The sequence below is a fragment of the Lynx canadensis genome, chromosome C1 (assembly GCF_007474595.2).
Source record: "Lynx canadensis isolate LIC74 chromosome C1, mLynCan4.pri.v2, whole genome shotgun sequence".
Taxonomy (NCBI): domain Eukaryota; kingdom Metazoa; phylum Chordata; class Mammalia; order Carnivora; family Felidae; genus Lynx; species Lynx canadensis.
Window position 1 is genome coordinate 55,335,771 of NC_044310.1, and position 16,641 is coordinate 55,352,411.

Genomic DNA, 16,641 nt, shown 5'->3' on the forward strand with positions numbered 1-16,641 from the left:
AGGACTGTGAATTCAAGGCCTGCATTGGGCTCTATGCTGGGTGTGGAGTCTACTTAAAAAAAAAAAAAAAAAAATGGTCTCAATCCTACTAAAAAAAGGGAGAAAATATGGTCCTATTTATTACCATAGAATACAAATATTCCCTTAATGTATCCAACTGACCTTAACAAAATGTCTAGAATTTTGAATATTCAATTATATCCCTTTTGTACTAAAAGGAACAAGTACTCATAAAGTATCTTGCTAAACACAATTGTCTTTTATTTACAGGCTAACTGGACCAAAAAATTTCACTTGGCAGAGGCAATGTAATGATCATTATTGCGACCATTTGGACCTTGGAATTAACCTAACCCCTGAATTGCCTGAATCCAGTTACACAGCCAAGGTTACTGCTACAAATAGTCTTGGAAATGCTTCTTCAATTCCATCCACATTTACGTTCTTGGACATAGGTACATTTTATTTCACATTTTGTAGGTATCATTCATTGGTAAATGAACATTATTCTTCAAATCACTTGAATGTTCTGTACGTGATTGTTTCAAAAGGGACAATGGCACAGACAAAGAATAGATATTACTTTGATGCAAGGAAAAGAGTGCATGATCCCAGAGCCTTATGGAGATGGCCATACAGAGTGAAATGTTCAACATTATTCTCTCTGTTGGAGAAAAAAGAACTTAGTCCCACAGAGACACTAGCTGCCAGTGATAACCATTTGACTGAGGAGAGGGTTCTGCAAGATTGATTATTCATGAAACTCAGTGTAGGCATTTCTTGTCAGAGATATCTTTTTACCCCCATGGTTACTCCACTATTCTGAGATAGGCTACCTGTGGGTTTGCTGGGCCAGCGCAGAGGTGCAAACTATCAATAAAGTGTACCAAGGTACAGGGGTGCCTGGGTGGCTCAGTCAGTGAGGCGTCCAACTCAGTTTCAGCTCAGGCCATGATCTCATGGTTCATGAGTTTGAGCCTTGCATGGGGCTCTGTGCTGACAGTGCAGAGCCTGCTTGGGATTCTCTCTCTCTGCAGCTCCCCTGCTCACTCTGTCTCTCAAAATAAATAAACATTTTTTTTAAGTGTATCAAGGCACAAATGTATCTTGTTCTCAGAATACCTACTACCATTCTCATCACCTTGGGACCTGGAGTGAGCCAGTTGTAGCACATTTCTGAGCAAATAAAATTGGCCCAGTTGAATTAGAGGCCAGTGTCAAATATCCCCCAGGTAGGACTGTGCTTCTGGTCTGCCTTAACTTCCAGCCTTACATTATGTGTCTCTCTTCTCTCTTCCCACAGCACCTCTTTGCACAGCATATATTGCTATGGGTATCAACACAGGCATTTATTATACATTACCTATCATACTTCTCCCCGTCTTACTACCTTCCATTTCTTTACATTGACTATTTCTTTGTAAGGCACCTTCTTTTCCTCTTATTCTTTCCCTCTGTTCTCTGGTTCCTGTGACCCTTCTGTATGATCTTTCCCTACCACCATTTCTTCTTCTGAGAAGTGATCACCACTAGCCACCTCTGCCTTGTCAGCCATTGGTACTCTGGGGCTTGGTACATTGGTTTTCTTTATGCATTGGATTAAATGCAGTTGATAGTATCACTAATGTTGAAGGTAGTTTATTTGGTAAAAAATAAGGGTAGATTAAGGAGAATTATTTTAATTATTTAGCAGTGGATCAAACTTTTTTTTTTTTCTCTGTAAAAGCCATGGATTTCTTTCTTATATATCTCACCAGCTTTGGTAGTCGTGCATCTTAGAAATGAGCTGTGTTCACCTCTTTCTGGCTTATGTCAAAACAAAGGTTATTTCTGATTTTGGAGCCTGAATCACACATTTTTGTTTGTCCTGATTACTAGTGAGGCCTCTTCCTCCATGGGACATCAGAATCAAATGTGTAAATGCTTCTGTGAGCAGATGTATCCTTCAGTGGAGAGATGAGGTGCTGGTGTTGCTTAATCGACTCAGATATCGGCCCAACAGCAGCAGGTCCTGGACTATGGTAATGGTTTTTAGAGTAAAGGGGAAAAACAGGGAGGGGCTCCTAATATCACTGCACAGATCTCTGTCTTTTCATGCCAGCAAAATACGGGGTTTAAGAATATTTAGCCCTGGGGCGCCTGGGTGGCTCAGTCGGTTAAGCGTCCGACTTCAGCTCAGGTCACGATCTTGCGGTCCGTGAGTTCGAGCCCCACGTCAGGCTCTGGGCTGATGGCTCAGAGCCTGGAGCCTGCTTCTGATTCTGTGTATCCCTCTCTCTCTGCCCCTCCCCCATTCATGCTCTGTCTCTCTCTGTCCCCAAAATAAATAAACATTAAAAAAAAAATTAAAAAAAAAAAATTTAGCCCTAAAGTACACACTTGAGATAGATCAGAAAGTCATATGCACCTCTATTTATTAAGAAATATCTTGAATTTTGATTATTGATTCTGAAATTTTTTAAGCCGCAGGCTTCTGTAAACTAATATTAATTTTCCACAATTAGTTAAGTATTCATTGTACCTTGTTATGCTACCCCTGTTTTACTTTTTAGTAATCTTTTTACATATTAGAAAGAGAAATATTAGGAAATGTCCATAGAGGCTTATATGGAATTGAATATTGCAAAGATAAAGCCCCACACTTTGATATATTAGCATTAATGTTTTTAAATTAAATTTTAGGATTATAATTCCTCCTAGTATATTTGTAAAATAGAATGGCTTATAATAATAACAAAGGATAAGTTCCACATATAACTGAAACTCATGAGAAATTGCTTTTTTAATATAATTAAAATTTTCTTTTTGAAGTCCGTTCTATGTCTGTGATAAAACATTTATCACATTCTAATTATGACCAAATAAAAAATAATCTCTAGAAAATTCTCCAAGTTTTTTCTGAAAATTGGTATTTTTCAGCCTTTACTTACTTTTCAGCTTGTTTCAGGATCCCCCTTGGGACCCTTATAGGTGGGTTCTTAGTCCCCAGAGTTTGTTTTTAATGAGAAGCTATTTCATATTAACATCATGTATATTCAGTAGCCCTGTCATTGGTATTTTTTTTCAATGAATGACAGATCTGAAAAAAGAGAAAGGGTTATCTACTCAAGTTTCTTACCTATGTGTGTCAAAATTCTTTAATTTTAATTGACACCTTTAAAAATCTTGTCTGATTCAAGGTCAATGCTACAAATGCCAAAGGAAGACAGGATCTGCTGGATCTGAAACCATTTACAGAGTATGAATTTCAGATTTCTTCTAAGTTACATCTATATAAAGGTAGTTGGAGTGATTGGAGTGAACCATTCAGGACACAAACACCAGAAGAAGGTATGTGTTCTAAAAAGGAGGGTGGGAAGAGAAGGAGGAGAGACAGGAGAGGGATCTCTAAAGTACTGGTACTGAGTCAACAAGTTAATTTAACACATTAATTAACAAGTAAATGAGTACACTAATTAACAAGTTGATTTTGACTTTAGCTTAAGTACTGTAATTGTCCAGGGAGATATGTTTATATTGTTAGGGAAATTTTAACATTAAGTAAGTCCTACCCCTGTTTGCCCCATGTTTTCATGTTGGTTACAAGCTTACGCTTCAGTAATGTTTGGTTATAACTCTTATTTCTATTTTTTTTTTAAGTTTATTTGTGTATTTTGAGAGAGAGCACGTGTGTGCAAGCAGCAGGGAGGGGTAGAAAGAAAGGAGAGAGAGTCCAAAGCAGACTCCACGCTATCAGCGCAAGCCCAACGCTGGGCTCAGTCCCACTGACCATGAGATCATGACCTGAGCAAAAATCAAAAGTTGGAGGCCTAACTGACTGAGACACCCAGGCACCCCTTATTTCTATATCTTGTTTCTATTACTCGCTCAGTAACTCTCTCATTCCACAAAACCATAACCAGTAATTTCATTCCTTTATAGTAAAACTTGATCATTCTACCTTTTGGATTCTATGAAAATTAAAAGCTTAAAAGAAGGTAGACTCGGGGCACCTGGGTGGCTCAGTCGGTTAAGCGTCCGACTTCAACTCAGGTCACGATCTCGCGGTCCGTGAGTTCGAGTCCCGCTTCAGGCTCTGTGCTGATGGCTCAGAGCCTGGAGCCTGCTTTGGATTCTGTGTCTCCCTCTCTCTCTCTACTCCTCCCCCGTTCATGCTCTGTCTCTCTCTGTCTCAAAAATAAATAAACATTAAAAAAAAAAAAAAAAGAAGGTAGACTCTGGAGACATACATTTTAAAATACAGTTTAACATCCCCCAGCCCTCTCTCCTCCAAATATTACAGCACTGCACTTCATCATGCCTCTGATATACACTGCTCAAATGAGGGCCGCCAGCCTGCCCATAGCTATGGAAAGGATATCAAATATATTTCTTAGTCTGATGGGCTTTTCTTTTTGGCAGTTATAGGGATGACAATTTACTGAGGTGTAAAGTATAATCAAACTAAGGTGCAATCAACCATTGATCATATGAATATATAATAGCTATATGAACTTGATGTCAACATTAACAAATCTTTGGATACACAAGAAATAACCATCTGAATAATTAGTTTTTAAGAGCACTCATTTAGTGACCTACTATACAACTTTTCACAGTCTGTGTAACTTTGGCTCAGAAGAAAAATTATTGGCATATAATCCATTGCTTTATCATCTGGAGATTGTGAAGTATTAACGTGAGAAAATCTAAACGCTTATTTGTAAAACTTATGGATATGTGTGACTGTAAATTAGTTTCATGATATAAGTTATATTCATTTTTCTGTGAGCTGCTAATGGCCTTTGATAGCTGATGACACTTATCAATACCCAAGTGACTTTCAAGGACCCAAAGACCCTAAAATATAAAATATTTAAATATTTAATAAATATTATAAAATATTTAATGTTAAATATTTAAATATACTAAAATATAACACCTAATATATAAATTGTAGAATAATGTATATTTTTCCTTTCTTCTTATATTAATTGCATTTCTGTCTTTTATTTTATTTTATTTTTTTAATTTTTTTTTTTCAACGTTTATTTATTTTTGCGACAGAGAGAGACAGAGCATGAACGGGGGAGGCGCAGAGAGAGAGGGAGACACAGAATCGGAAGCAGGCTCCAGGCTCTGAGCCATCAGCCCAGAGCCTGAGGCGGGGCTCGAACTCACGGACCGCGAGATCGTGACCTGGCTGAAGTCGGACGCTTAACCGACTGCGCCACCCAGGCGCCCCAACATTTCTGTAACATTTCTGTATTTTAAAATAACTCCATCATTTCTGTATTTTAAAATAACTCCATCATTTCTGTATTTTAAAATAACTCCATCATTTCTGTATTTTAAAATAACTCCATCGGGGGCGCCTGGGTGGCGCAGTCGGTTAAGCGTCCGACTTCAGCCAGGTCACGATCTCGCGGTCCGTGAGTTCGAGCCCCGCGTCGGGCTCTGGGCTGATGGCTCAGAGCCTGGAGCCTGCTTCCGATTCTGTGTCTCCCTCTCTCTCTGCGCCTCCCCCGTTCATGCTCTGTCTCTCTCTGTCGCAAAAATAAATAAACGTTGAAAAAAAAAATTAAAAAAATAAAATAAAATAACTCCATCTAACAAATTATAATTTATTCCCTCTCATTTTATGATAAAAATCTCTTAAAATTGATGTTGAGCCACTTGCTCTCTGTTTAAATGTTTGTCATTTTTATAATCCAGAGTTTTTTATTCTTTTATTAAACATAAAGTAATGTATTTTTTAATGCCTTATCTATGAGACTTTGTTTATATGTCCTACAGATAAAATTCTTGAAAATGGGCCATACTTTCTGTCCACGGTCAAGGTACTAAATAGGCTGAGTAGTTTTTAAGTTATGTCACATTCGGCTTAACTATAAACCAGGGGTATTCTGGGCTTGTGAATTCTCGTCATTCTTACTGACATTTAATAATGACCTGTTTGGAGGTGTGTGGAAAGGTTTGGGGTTTTTTTTGTTTTTGTTTTTTTTTTTTTTTCTGAAAGGGTTTATCTGTTAAATTAAAAACAGTTCAAGGTAGGACAGTAACAACAGTAACTTTCTCATAGCCCTTAAATAAACCACTATCATAACAATGAGTGCAGCAACTTGTTATGGTTGTGAACTCATGGACAGTTATGAATCAAATCAAGGAACTGACTTGTTCAGAGTAATTGCAGGCATTCATGAAGAGAGAAACCCATACTCTGAGATGCACCACATTTACGAAGCTGTTGGCTTCCTTTCAGTGTCTGCATTTCCCTTTTCTGTGTTTCATCTTTCTGTGGGTTGATGTAGGACCTCTTCCCTCTTACTCTGAGCAGCTTGGTTTTCTCCCCTTACCGCTATTTCTGTCATCAGTTTCTTTATGAAACACCAATTGATGTAAACTTAAAAGGTGTGAATTTTTTTAACACTTCTTCCTTTTCAGCCTTTGAATGTGTACTCATATGTAACTTGGCATTTAAAAAAAATTGCTAGTAAGCTTTTTTTTTTTTTTAGTTACTCTTTAAAACTCTGAATGACCTTATAATAGAGTTCTTTGGAGCCTTTGCTGCCCAAAACTGAGAGCAATGTTATCTTCTGGTGGATTGAGCACAGTTATTTAGATCATGTCAGCAGAGAATGAGGTCTTCATTTACTCCATATGGCCCTTTCCTGTGTCATTAAATTCAACTCCTGTTATGGTCCTCCATGGAAAACACTTTTTAAATGACCTTTAAGTAAGGAGTAGAAGGAAAGAAACTGCTTTTCTCTGTTTAGGAGAACAGTCCCTCAATCTTTATCCATCAAAAGCAGGTCTGATACTGGGGACTGAGCAACCACATTTGGCCTGTAGTGGGAAAACATTCTTGAGTTTGAGCTGCAGGGTCTCCAGACACATCTGGAGAAGGAAGGTGTTGGGGAGGTGATTCCCTCACCACCTAGAACACCCAGGAGGAGACTCCATAAAAAAGATGAACAAGCCATTCCTTAGAGCTATAGTATAAATTAGGTATTTCTGTTTGCTCATTCACCACTTTTTAAAGTCTAATTTACATGTTTTGGTCTTGTTAAACTCTATATAGGCAATTAATAAATAAAGCAAGTGCTACATACTCAACCTTAACACCAGAGCAATGAAGGAGTAGCCCTCCTCCCCCCACCGCCATAAGAGGTGGTGGCATGGGTGGTTGGTGAGAGACTCCCAAAGGGGAGAAAATGCAGGGTCACCAGTTGCAGCCACCCCTTCTCACATTGAGAAGCTAGGCAATTCATTCATTCATTTGTAATTCCAAAATATTGCTAAGATGGGTTAATTTTAATGAATAGAAGAGCTCTGACCCATGGTCAGCACTCAATAAATTTAGCTGTTGTTTTCTTCATTTGGAAAATTAAGTGTTAGAGCTAATAGAACTTGTTCAAAGTCTCAGAACTAAGAATTGGAGAAGCCAGGTTTTGAGCACTGGTCTGTTTTATCACATAGCCCAAGCTCTTGACTCTGCACCCCACAGTTACCTGACTCTGAGAAGGCCAATTAAATACTAGAGGTTATTTTATCATTTTGGTTAACAAGTTCTTAAAAATGATCTAGCTTAGGGGTCAGCAAACATTTTCTGTAAAGGTCCAGACAGTAAATATTTTCAGCTTTGCAGACCATATCTCTGTCACCAGTACTAAAATTCGCTATTGTAGTGTGCAAGCAGCCATTGACAGTGTATAAATACATAGACAAAGCTATGTTCCAATTGAACCTTATTTATGGATACTGAAATTTTAATTTTATGTAATTTTCACATGTCACTGAAAATTACTCTTCTGTTTGTTTTCAACCATTTAAAAATGTAAAAACCATTGTTAGTCCACAGGCTGTACTAAAACAAGGAGCAGATATGACCCACTGGCAATAGTTTGCTGACTCCTAAATTAGCTCATTTATCTGAGTGCCTAAGGCTTGAGGATATGAGAATCAAAGGTTCTTAGCCTTCTAAAGAGATTTACATGCAAATGTTTTCATTAGAAGGAAAATGTTATGTTTGAGAGCCAATGGCAGTCCCTGCCTTCCTTTCTTTTTGGGTCCCCTCTAAGCCCAACATCTATCCTGGAAGAAATCAATGTCTGAGCTCAATTATTTGACAAGATGGTGATCACCCCAATAGGAAGAAATGCTTTCCATGAAGCCTTCCAAACAGAAACAAATGGGGGAAAAATGCTTCTCAAGATGGATCTGTGAGAAAAGTGTGTGTGTATCAGGAACTATGCCAGGTGCTGGGACACAGTGATAACTTGTCAGATCCTCAGACTCAAGGACTTCTAATCTGTTTTGGAACATTAGGTAAAGATTCCTGGAGGATACAGCACCATGAAGAAATGTAAAGTTCCAATGCAACTTATGGACTTCCCTCATCTGGAACATATGGCCTCCAAAATCATTGCAGTAGGAGAAGGGAGCTATTTCCTCCCTGAAGTACTTGATTCTTTTGAATTCTGTGAAATCTCATGTTCCTGGATTTTATTCTTCTTCATTGACCAGGTCTTCTTGGTTTCTTGCTGGTCAGTTTTCTCTTCTCAATACCAATCCCTATGGCTTTTCCCTGGGCTCCCTTCTTTTCCCAGGTGACTTTATCCAGTCCCACAGTTTGAAAACTAGACAGACAGATGATAGATAGATAGATAGATAGATATCTCTTTGTTTTTCTCCAAAACAAAATGTTTCCAAAATACTTCTGTTTCAATATTTTCTATTTTAGTAAATGATACCACCATCTTCCTAGTTACTGAAGTCAAAAATCAAGAAGTTATCTTTAAATTCTCCTTTTCCAAATAAAAAGAAATTCTTTTTCCTTATTCCCCAATACCAGCACTTGACTCTCCTAAACATATTCAAAATCTGTTCATTTCTTCTGTTGCCACTATGATTATGCTAGGTTAAGCTACTTTCTCCGTACAAAGGATAACAGCAAAGTGAGCAGTTATGAACCCACCATTCAACTTAAATGCTGTGAAATTACCAATATACTATTGACACTATCCTGAATTATATGTTTATCAGTACTTTTCACATAACTTTCAGAAATGTATGTATCTCTAAACAGTTACTAGTTTTGCTTGTTGCCATGGTTGCAATATCTGTAGAATGATAGGAGAAAATCTCAGGTGCAACAGGCTGAGAGTGAGTGTGAAGTGAGGGAATAAAGACTAACAATTCACAACTCTTCATGAAGTTCTGTGAAGGAGAGCAGAGATGTGGGGCAGTAGTTGGAGCAGGATGTGGTATCAGGAAATGCTTTGTCTGGTTTTGTTTTTAGGATTGGTGAAAAATTGTAGTGTATTTTCAAGGTAATGGTAAGCTTCCAGCAGAGAGGGAGAAATTAGTAATGCAATAGAAGTAGGGGAGAAGTCCTTGATAAAACAAGGGAGGATGGGATCCAGAACTCAAGTTGGGTTGAACTTTGATGGAAGTAGGGATACTATGTTAGAGAATTGATGGTGAACTTTTCATGGTAGAAAGATGAGGGAATCCCTGCCTTGTTACTTCCTTTTGCTCAGTGAAGTATGAAGCAAAAGCATCAGTTGACAGAAACAGATCATTAGAAGTGGGCAGGTGGAGGGACTGACAGTACCAGCTACTGGGAAGGAACACCTTATGGATGGTGGCCCTTCACAAGTAGTAAAAGAGGTGACAGAAAGAGGTGAAAAGAGAGAGTGAACCAAGTGTTAAACTTCATTTATCAAGAAGGAAGTGGAATGGGGTAGTCTGTATAGGACTTCCCGTGGAGGCATAGCAGGTGATAACGTCTGAAAGTAAAACTTGTTTAATCAAGTAGATACTTGTAATATCTGTTTGAATTGAGTTGTTTAAAACTAGATTTTAGACAAATGGGTCAACCCCAAAAAGTGAACTTCAAGGAACTGAGGCAGTGAGTGACTTATCTCTGTCTTGTCCTGCTTGGAACATGACTTGGACCAAAAAATCCTCGTGTGTTTCATTGAGCCCACTACTGAAACCTCCCAAGATATGCCTTTTCCATATTTGCTTTGTGTTAAATTCTCTATTTTCACTCTTCTTGGAAATCTGTATGCTCCTTGAGGAAACCTCTGTTGAGGGATTGCTTTCCACCCGCGATTAAGTTGCTCTTGTCCACATTCCTGCGTTCGCCTTGGCTTCAGATATGGATGCTCATCTCAGAAGCACATGGAGTGGCTCAGATTTGTTTGCCACACCTATTGTTTCATAGAATCCTAGAATCTTGGGATTTTAGAGTTGAAAGCACCTTCAGGGTCATTTAGGTCAATCTCCTGCTTAATTTAGGATCTTCGCTTTTTTTCATATTGGTAACTCTATTCAACTCTACGGTTTTCTCCTTTATCATATAGGAGGCAGTTTCATCTCAGGTGACCTGACTTCCATTTCCAGTATTTGTATTTTTAGTCATTTGTACCCATTTGTTTTGTAATCACTTGGACATTTGGTCTTTGACTTTCCTTTTCTGGCCTGCCTATAATAGTTTTATCTGCCTTTGTTAGATAACACTGAGGTTAGAATTTCAAGTGATTTTGTGTCAGTTGAATGTCAAAGATTCTCTTTAATATCAGCTCTTATGCTGTTTTAAGCAGCAGTGGTTTGACACCCCTGGTCATGAAATTTTACACTTTGAAACTCATACAGATTCAACTAATGATTTCTCTCCCACAGAGGCTAACACTGCAGGTGGGCACCATTAAAATTTCAGTTTCACTTGCAATTTTTCCTTTGAAGAGACTGTGATTCTAGAATTCAATTCTTAGCTCTGTAGTAATCTGGTAGTTATAGATCTTTAATGAGACAATGAGTATTCCCTTTATTTGTTACTAATATGTAATTAACTGGAGACATTTAGCACTAATAAGTCATCTGGCTTCAACATGGAGCACATCCAAGTTTCCACATCCTGATTATGTAGTCAATGTCTGGGTTATCTAGTTTGCTCAGATCTCCGCTCAATGTAGTGAACTGTAATGGAAGAGCAGGGTCTTTGGAAATAGTGAAACCTGGGCTCAGCTGGCTTTGCCATTTACCAACTCCACGTGTTCTGGAAATCATTTAACCTTTGTCAGCCTCCTTGGCCTCAGCTCTAAAACAGATGTAATCACACACACACACACACACACACACACACACACACACACACACCCTGCATTGTGCGAGGATTAAATGAGATAACGTGCAGTACATAAAATGTCCAAATATTTCCTGACACGTTGTAGGTGGTTAATAATGGTCAGGTCCCCTTTCCTTCTGTTGCCTGTGCTTTTTTCCTTTTTGCATCTGGACTAGCAGATAAAAGTGCTAGGCTTGTTTTCTGGGTCACTCTTCATAATCCTGAAGGATGGAGAGCATTTTCACAATGTCTTGGGTAAGCATTTCTTACCTTTAGGTCCTCACTGCAAGGGTAGAAGCTACCACTGGTGGGAAAAGAGGGGAAGAAAATAAGTGAATGTTTAGAAAAAAACAAAAGGAAGAGGGTGAGAGAGGCAGGAAACGGAAATAAAAAAGGAAGAGGGTAGAACACAGAAGAGCACCTGTTGGGCGTGGAAGTACTGTTGAGAAATCACAAGCCTCAGAGCCAGGTAACTGAGGGGTGCAGAGAGAAGAGTGCTGGCTATGTGATAAAACAGACCAATGTTCAAAACCTGGCTTCTCCGATTACTAGTTCTGGGACCTTGAACAAGCTCATTTCCAAATGAAGAAACAACAGCTAAATTTCCTGAGTGCTTACCTTAGGTCAGGGCTGCTCTATTCATTCAATTCTCACAACAGCCCCATGTGACGTATAGAACTACAATCCTCATTGAACAGATGAGGAAACTGGCTTCAGGATGTAAAGTATGTATTCAGGATGTGGTTAACATTTGTTCAAGATCACAGAGCTGGGATTTGCCCATAGACGGTCTAGCTCTGGAGTTCACACTTTAACCACTCTACTAAAGCTGCATATGTCATGGGGTAAAGAGGATATGGGATGCAAGTGTAAGTGGGCCACGGGACCTGCCCATAGTATGTGTGGGTGCATGTGCTCCTTCCCTTTTTCTCTTCTCCTCTCCCTGGCTGCTTGTCTTCTCTTTTCCTGGTGGGAGTTAATGTTCCAGAAACTTCGTCTGGTTAAATGGGACTTGTCACCCCAGAAGGAACCCCAATGTAGCCTCATCTCAAATACATTCTAAGTGTCACAATGAACAAGTTTCATTGGTGCAGTTGAAGCTTGTTTTCAGGGGCTGTTTCTGTGAGTTCCACCCCTGGCTGTAAATCAAAATAAATCTGATAATGGGAGAAATAAAACTATTCACCCACTCACGCATGCACATGTGCACACACACTCTCTTTCTAGCACATAGGAGTTGACTATTCAGTTTCTTATCAAGTCTGTTTGATTGACTTTCTCAAATTAAATTAGGTCATATTTGACCATTGTCTTAAAGGTGGTGGTTTTTCCTTCAATCAGTTCATTCTCTGTTTTAGCATCAAGTAGCTAATATTGTCTGAATTGTTCATTTGCACATTTGTCACCTGACAAAGAGTTGTCAGGAGCCTGTTACATTCTAAGCACTATGTAGGTATGAGAGATATTAAGATGAATGAGATGGGCCTTCCTTTCAAGTAGATCATGATCTAATGATCTAATGATCATAAAACCAAATAATTATGCCACAACATGGTAAGTTCAGGAATGGACGTGAACACAGAGTTAATCATTTGTATTTTTTATTTTTACAGGATCAAAAATGTGTTCCTTATGATTCATATTTTTGTTTTTCTGCTGAGAATTAATTCTTTCTGCATTCCAATAAAAAAGAAGTAATCACACATACTTTCTTTGAGTTATTTTATTACTACATATTTTAAGAGTAAGTTAGGAATCCAATTTCCTCATCATCATTTTTTAAAATTTGTTTTTAAGGTAAAATTTGTGTTTTCTATGGCCGACACATATGTTCATTGTGTAACAAAAGGAAAGAAATATGGGGCACAAAGAAAATTGAAATTACCTGATAATCCTACTCTCCTGGAATTGTTTATTAAATAAGCAATTGACTTTAAGAGGTTTTATATTGTGCATGTATGGATATATACATGTATGGTGTATACATGAAAATATGTTTTTTTCCCTTCAAACAGAGCCTACTGGGACATTAGATGTCTGGTACATGAAACAACCCATTGACTACAATAGACAACAGATTTCTCTTTTCTGGAAAGTAAGTTTTCATTGTCAGTGTAAAATTCAAGAGAAGTATATATTTGGTTGATTTTTTGTTTTGTTTTTATTGAGATATAATTAACATATAGAAAGAATTATATATTTGAACAATGTTTAAGGCCAAAAAAAAAAGTTTTATTTCCATAGTGGCTTTATACAAGGCTTCAGAGACTTGGTTGAAGCTCGTTTCCTCAGCAATATCCTCAAGACACTTGACCCAATGTCATTTCCTTTTGTCAGATAAGAGTGAGAGTTCCCACTGAGTTCCCTCCTGCACACAACTGCATCTTTTCCTCATCTGCTTGCATCCGTTCCTATCTCCAGGCATGTCCACACTCTGTCCCACTGCACCATTTCTTCTGCCTCTTGCCCCTCCCAGCCACTCTTAATCTCCCCTGCATATAACATGCCCACCAGTGACCACGCCACCTTACTTATTCACTTTTTGGGAAATTAAAGATGGGAAGACTGTGGATGTGGATATCTAGGAATGTATTTGCTATAGTCACTGAAAAGGGAGAGGGTGGAAAGAAGGCTGTTCTACCTCAGGAACTCAAGTAATTGTAGACAATCGTGTGAAGAGGAATGGAAAGCAACTCCTCCTCAGGAATAGTAGTAAAACAGTAGTGATTCAAACAACCTTCCAGAAAACAGTAAGACCTAATGTTATTACAGGATGTGAGAGTTTCACACAGTGCTGATTCTGGTGTGGTTGCTTCACTTAATCCTTTAAAAACCCTGTAAGGTAGGTCGTAGGTATCCCCACTTAACAAATGGAAAACCTGAGGGTAAGAGAGAGGATGTTCTTCCCACAGTCACCCAGCTACTAAGTGCAGAATTGAAACTGAAACCCCATCCAGAACTCTTTCTGCTCTGTCATGACTCATCTTTGTGAAAAGAAAATACTATTTGAATTGAGCTCCTGATTGGCATGCTGCTAATAAGAGGTTTTCAGGTGAGCTGTACTCCTCTTTACTTCCCTACTCCTGCATCCCTCTCACTGCACCTCTTCCATTTAAGGGTAGATCAACAGTTTTGGAATCATTAAGCTGATGAGCACGAAAGCAGAAGAGTCAGAGAAATGAATATCAAGTCCTCTGATGGGGTTAGCATGATAGATTTGATAACTGCAGTTTTCTTCAGTTTTAAGAAATGAGCCAGGCAAGAATTGAGCTCTTTCTCCCTCTTTTCCTTTCTGTCTCACACACGCACAAAATGTCTGGTATGAGACTACTATAAATAGCTTGGTGAGTCATAATCAAGCTCTTCACTTTGAAACTAAAACTACAGCTTAAAATTTATTTTAAAATGAAGCCATGTTTAAGAGCAAGACAATTCTCAAAGCAAGACATTTAGAGTGGCCATAATTTGTGAATATTATAGAAGAACACAGCTCAGTTCTTGAGTGTTGGTTTTCATTTTCACAAGTAAGCAACTGGTTAAAACCAAAATTCCTCCTTCCATACAGAATCCTTCCCCCTGAGTGTCCTCAGCAGTGATCTGAAGAGATAGACTGTTTTAGTTCCAATAAACATTTTTTAGCCACAGGTAATGCTCAGCCAACATGCATATGCAAATTCTTCTCTGCTTTTCATTTTAATCTTGCCCCTAAGCCTGGAAAAGCCTAAACTCTAAAGTGAGATCTGGAATTCAAAAGAACTTGAATTCTCTTCTAGTCTACCCTCCTATCATTAGCACTGCTCCCACTCCAGCCAGGACTGACACATGCCCCTGCTTGGACCGTCTCGGACAGGGAGAATTCCAATTTGTAAGCAGTCCATGCTCTGATGGGCATCTCTTACTGTTAGAAAATTTTCTGTTTTGTGGAGCCAGAGTTGTGGGTGCATTGGACTGGAACTGGCGTCACTAAGAAACCAAAAATGTAAATACTAGAAACTTCCTGGCACCAGATGGTGATCAAGACAGGGCGACTTCAAGACCTTCTGTGACTGTCCTGTTTGAGAGAGGCTCCTTAAGGAATGTTGGATCTAGTCCTCAGTTTTTCAGGACTATCACAAGACTAAGTCCTTTTCTGCCAAACCCTGGGCTTCTTCAGTGGCCCCAAATAGGCCACTCACCTGGGAGTGGCAGTAAAAGACTGACGAGAGTTACTGAGATGAGCAGGCCTGCTTTGACCACAGAGCCACAGAGCCACAGAGCCAGAGGGAATGTAAGCAGCATGCAGGCCCACCACCCATTTCACAAACAGAAACAGGTCTAGGGAAATGACGTGATTCCAAAGAGAGGATTTCAGGTACTGTGGTGCTTGCAGCTGGAGCCTTCCTAGGCAGAAGTCACTGCTCCTGTCTGGAACCACTCCAGTCCACTTGTCCTCCTGGGGATTCCCCATGCCACTCTCAGGCAGGCTTGGGAATTGATGGGGTGGTGCCATGACATAAGGGACCTGTTAAATGTCAGACTAGAAAGAAACACTGCAGCCAGATCAGGTGGTTTGTGGTGGGGCCCAAATCAGACCTCACCAGGAAAGGAAGCAAAGATGTATGTGTGTTGATTTTGGCTTTTTTTTTTCACTTTGATCAATACTGGGAACCCAGTGAGAGGGACACCCTGCCACTGCAAAGAGGGGGATTTCAGGTCTTGGCACCAAAGGAAGCCCCAGGTAAAACCCCATTAGTCTATGAACAAAGTGAGAGCATGTTTCTCTGACAGCTGGGGGAATGTGAGATGACCTTTCATTTTTGTAGGATGTTTACGTCAGAAGAGAACAACTTGTTGCTGAATGGGTACAGCCTGGGTGTGTGAGGGAGTGAAGTATGAATATAGGTGAGTGTGAGTATGTATGTGTGATTGTGCATGTATGTGAGTGATGTGTGCATGTGTGTGAGTGCAGAGAGTAAACGTGAATGTGTGTGTGACTGGGTATGAGTTTTTTATATGTGTGTGGGATGTGAGTGGGAGTGTGGGTATGTATCTATGAGTCTGTGTGTCAGTGTGGGTGCATGTAGGTGAGTGTCTTAGTCCCTTTGGGTACTATAACAAAATACCATAGACTGGGTGGATTATAAACAGAAATCGATTTCTCACAATTATGGTGGCCGGGGTGTGTGTGGGTATGAGTGTTCGTGAATGTGTGTATGGATCAATGTGAGTGTGGGGGTGTGTTGAGGGGGAAGGAGACTTTTGCTTTATTGTTCTGGCTCTTACCTACTTACTCTGGTTTCTCCTAAAAGCTTTCTTCTAAAGTTCTCTTTCCTCAAAAATATCTGATAGTATGTTTTGCCATAGCTATTTTTAAGAGAAAAATAATACTTTCTTTGTTGAAGCCAAAAAACTACAACTTAATCTGTGAAATAAAACACCTCAGTATTGTTCAAACAATAAATGCAATAATAAGTAGAAAATGTTGCTCTGTCACAAACAGTGCCAGTGTCATGTTAGAGCTCTTCACAGGGGGCTTTCTAGCATCCCCT

At 39.2% G+C, this 16,641-nt stretch overlaps 1 protein-coding gene across 4 annotated transcripts in view; it reads left to right on the forward strand.

The window, feature by feature from the left end:
* The window catches only part of IL12RB2 (interleukin 12 receptor subunit beta 2), a 77,781-nt gene that overhangs the window by 21,896 nt on the left and 39,244 nt on the right, over positions 1–16,641 (forward strand). For all 4 annotated transcript variants that reach the window (XM_030328054.1, XM_030328056.1, XM_030328058.1 and 1 more), the window contains exons 5-8: positions 271–455; positions 1,879–2,021; positions 3,180–3,330; positions 13,129–13,208. In XM_030328054.1, the coding sequence (XP_030183914.1) occupies positions 271–455; positions 1,879–2,021; positions 3,180–3,330; positions 13,129–13,208 (559 nt within the window). The remainder of the gene's footprint in view (positions 1–270; positions 456–1,878; positions 2,022–3,179; positions 3,331–13,128; positions 13,209–16,641) is intronic.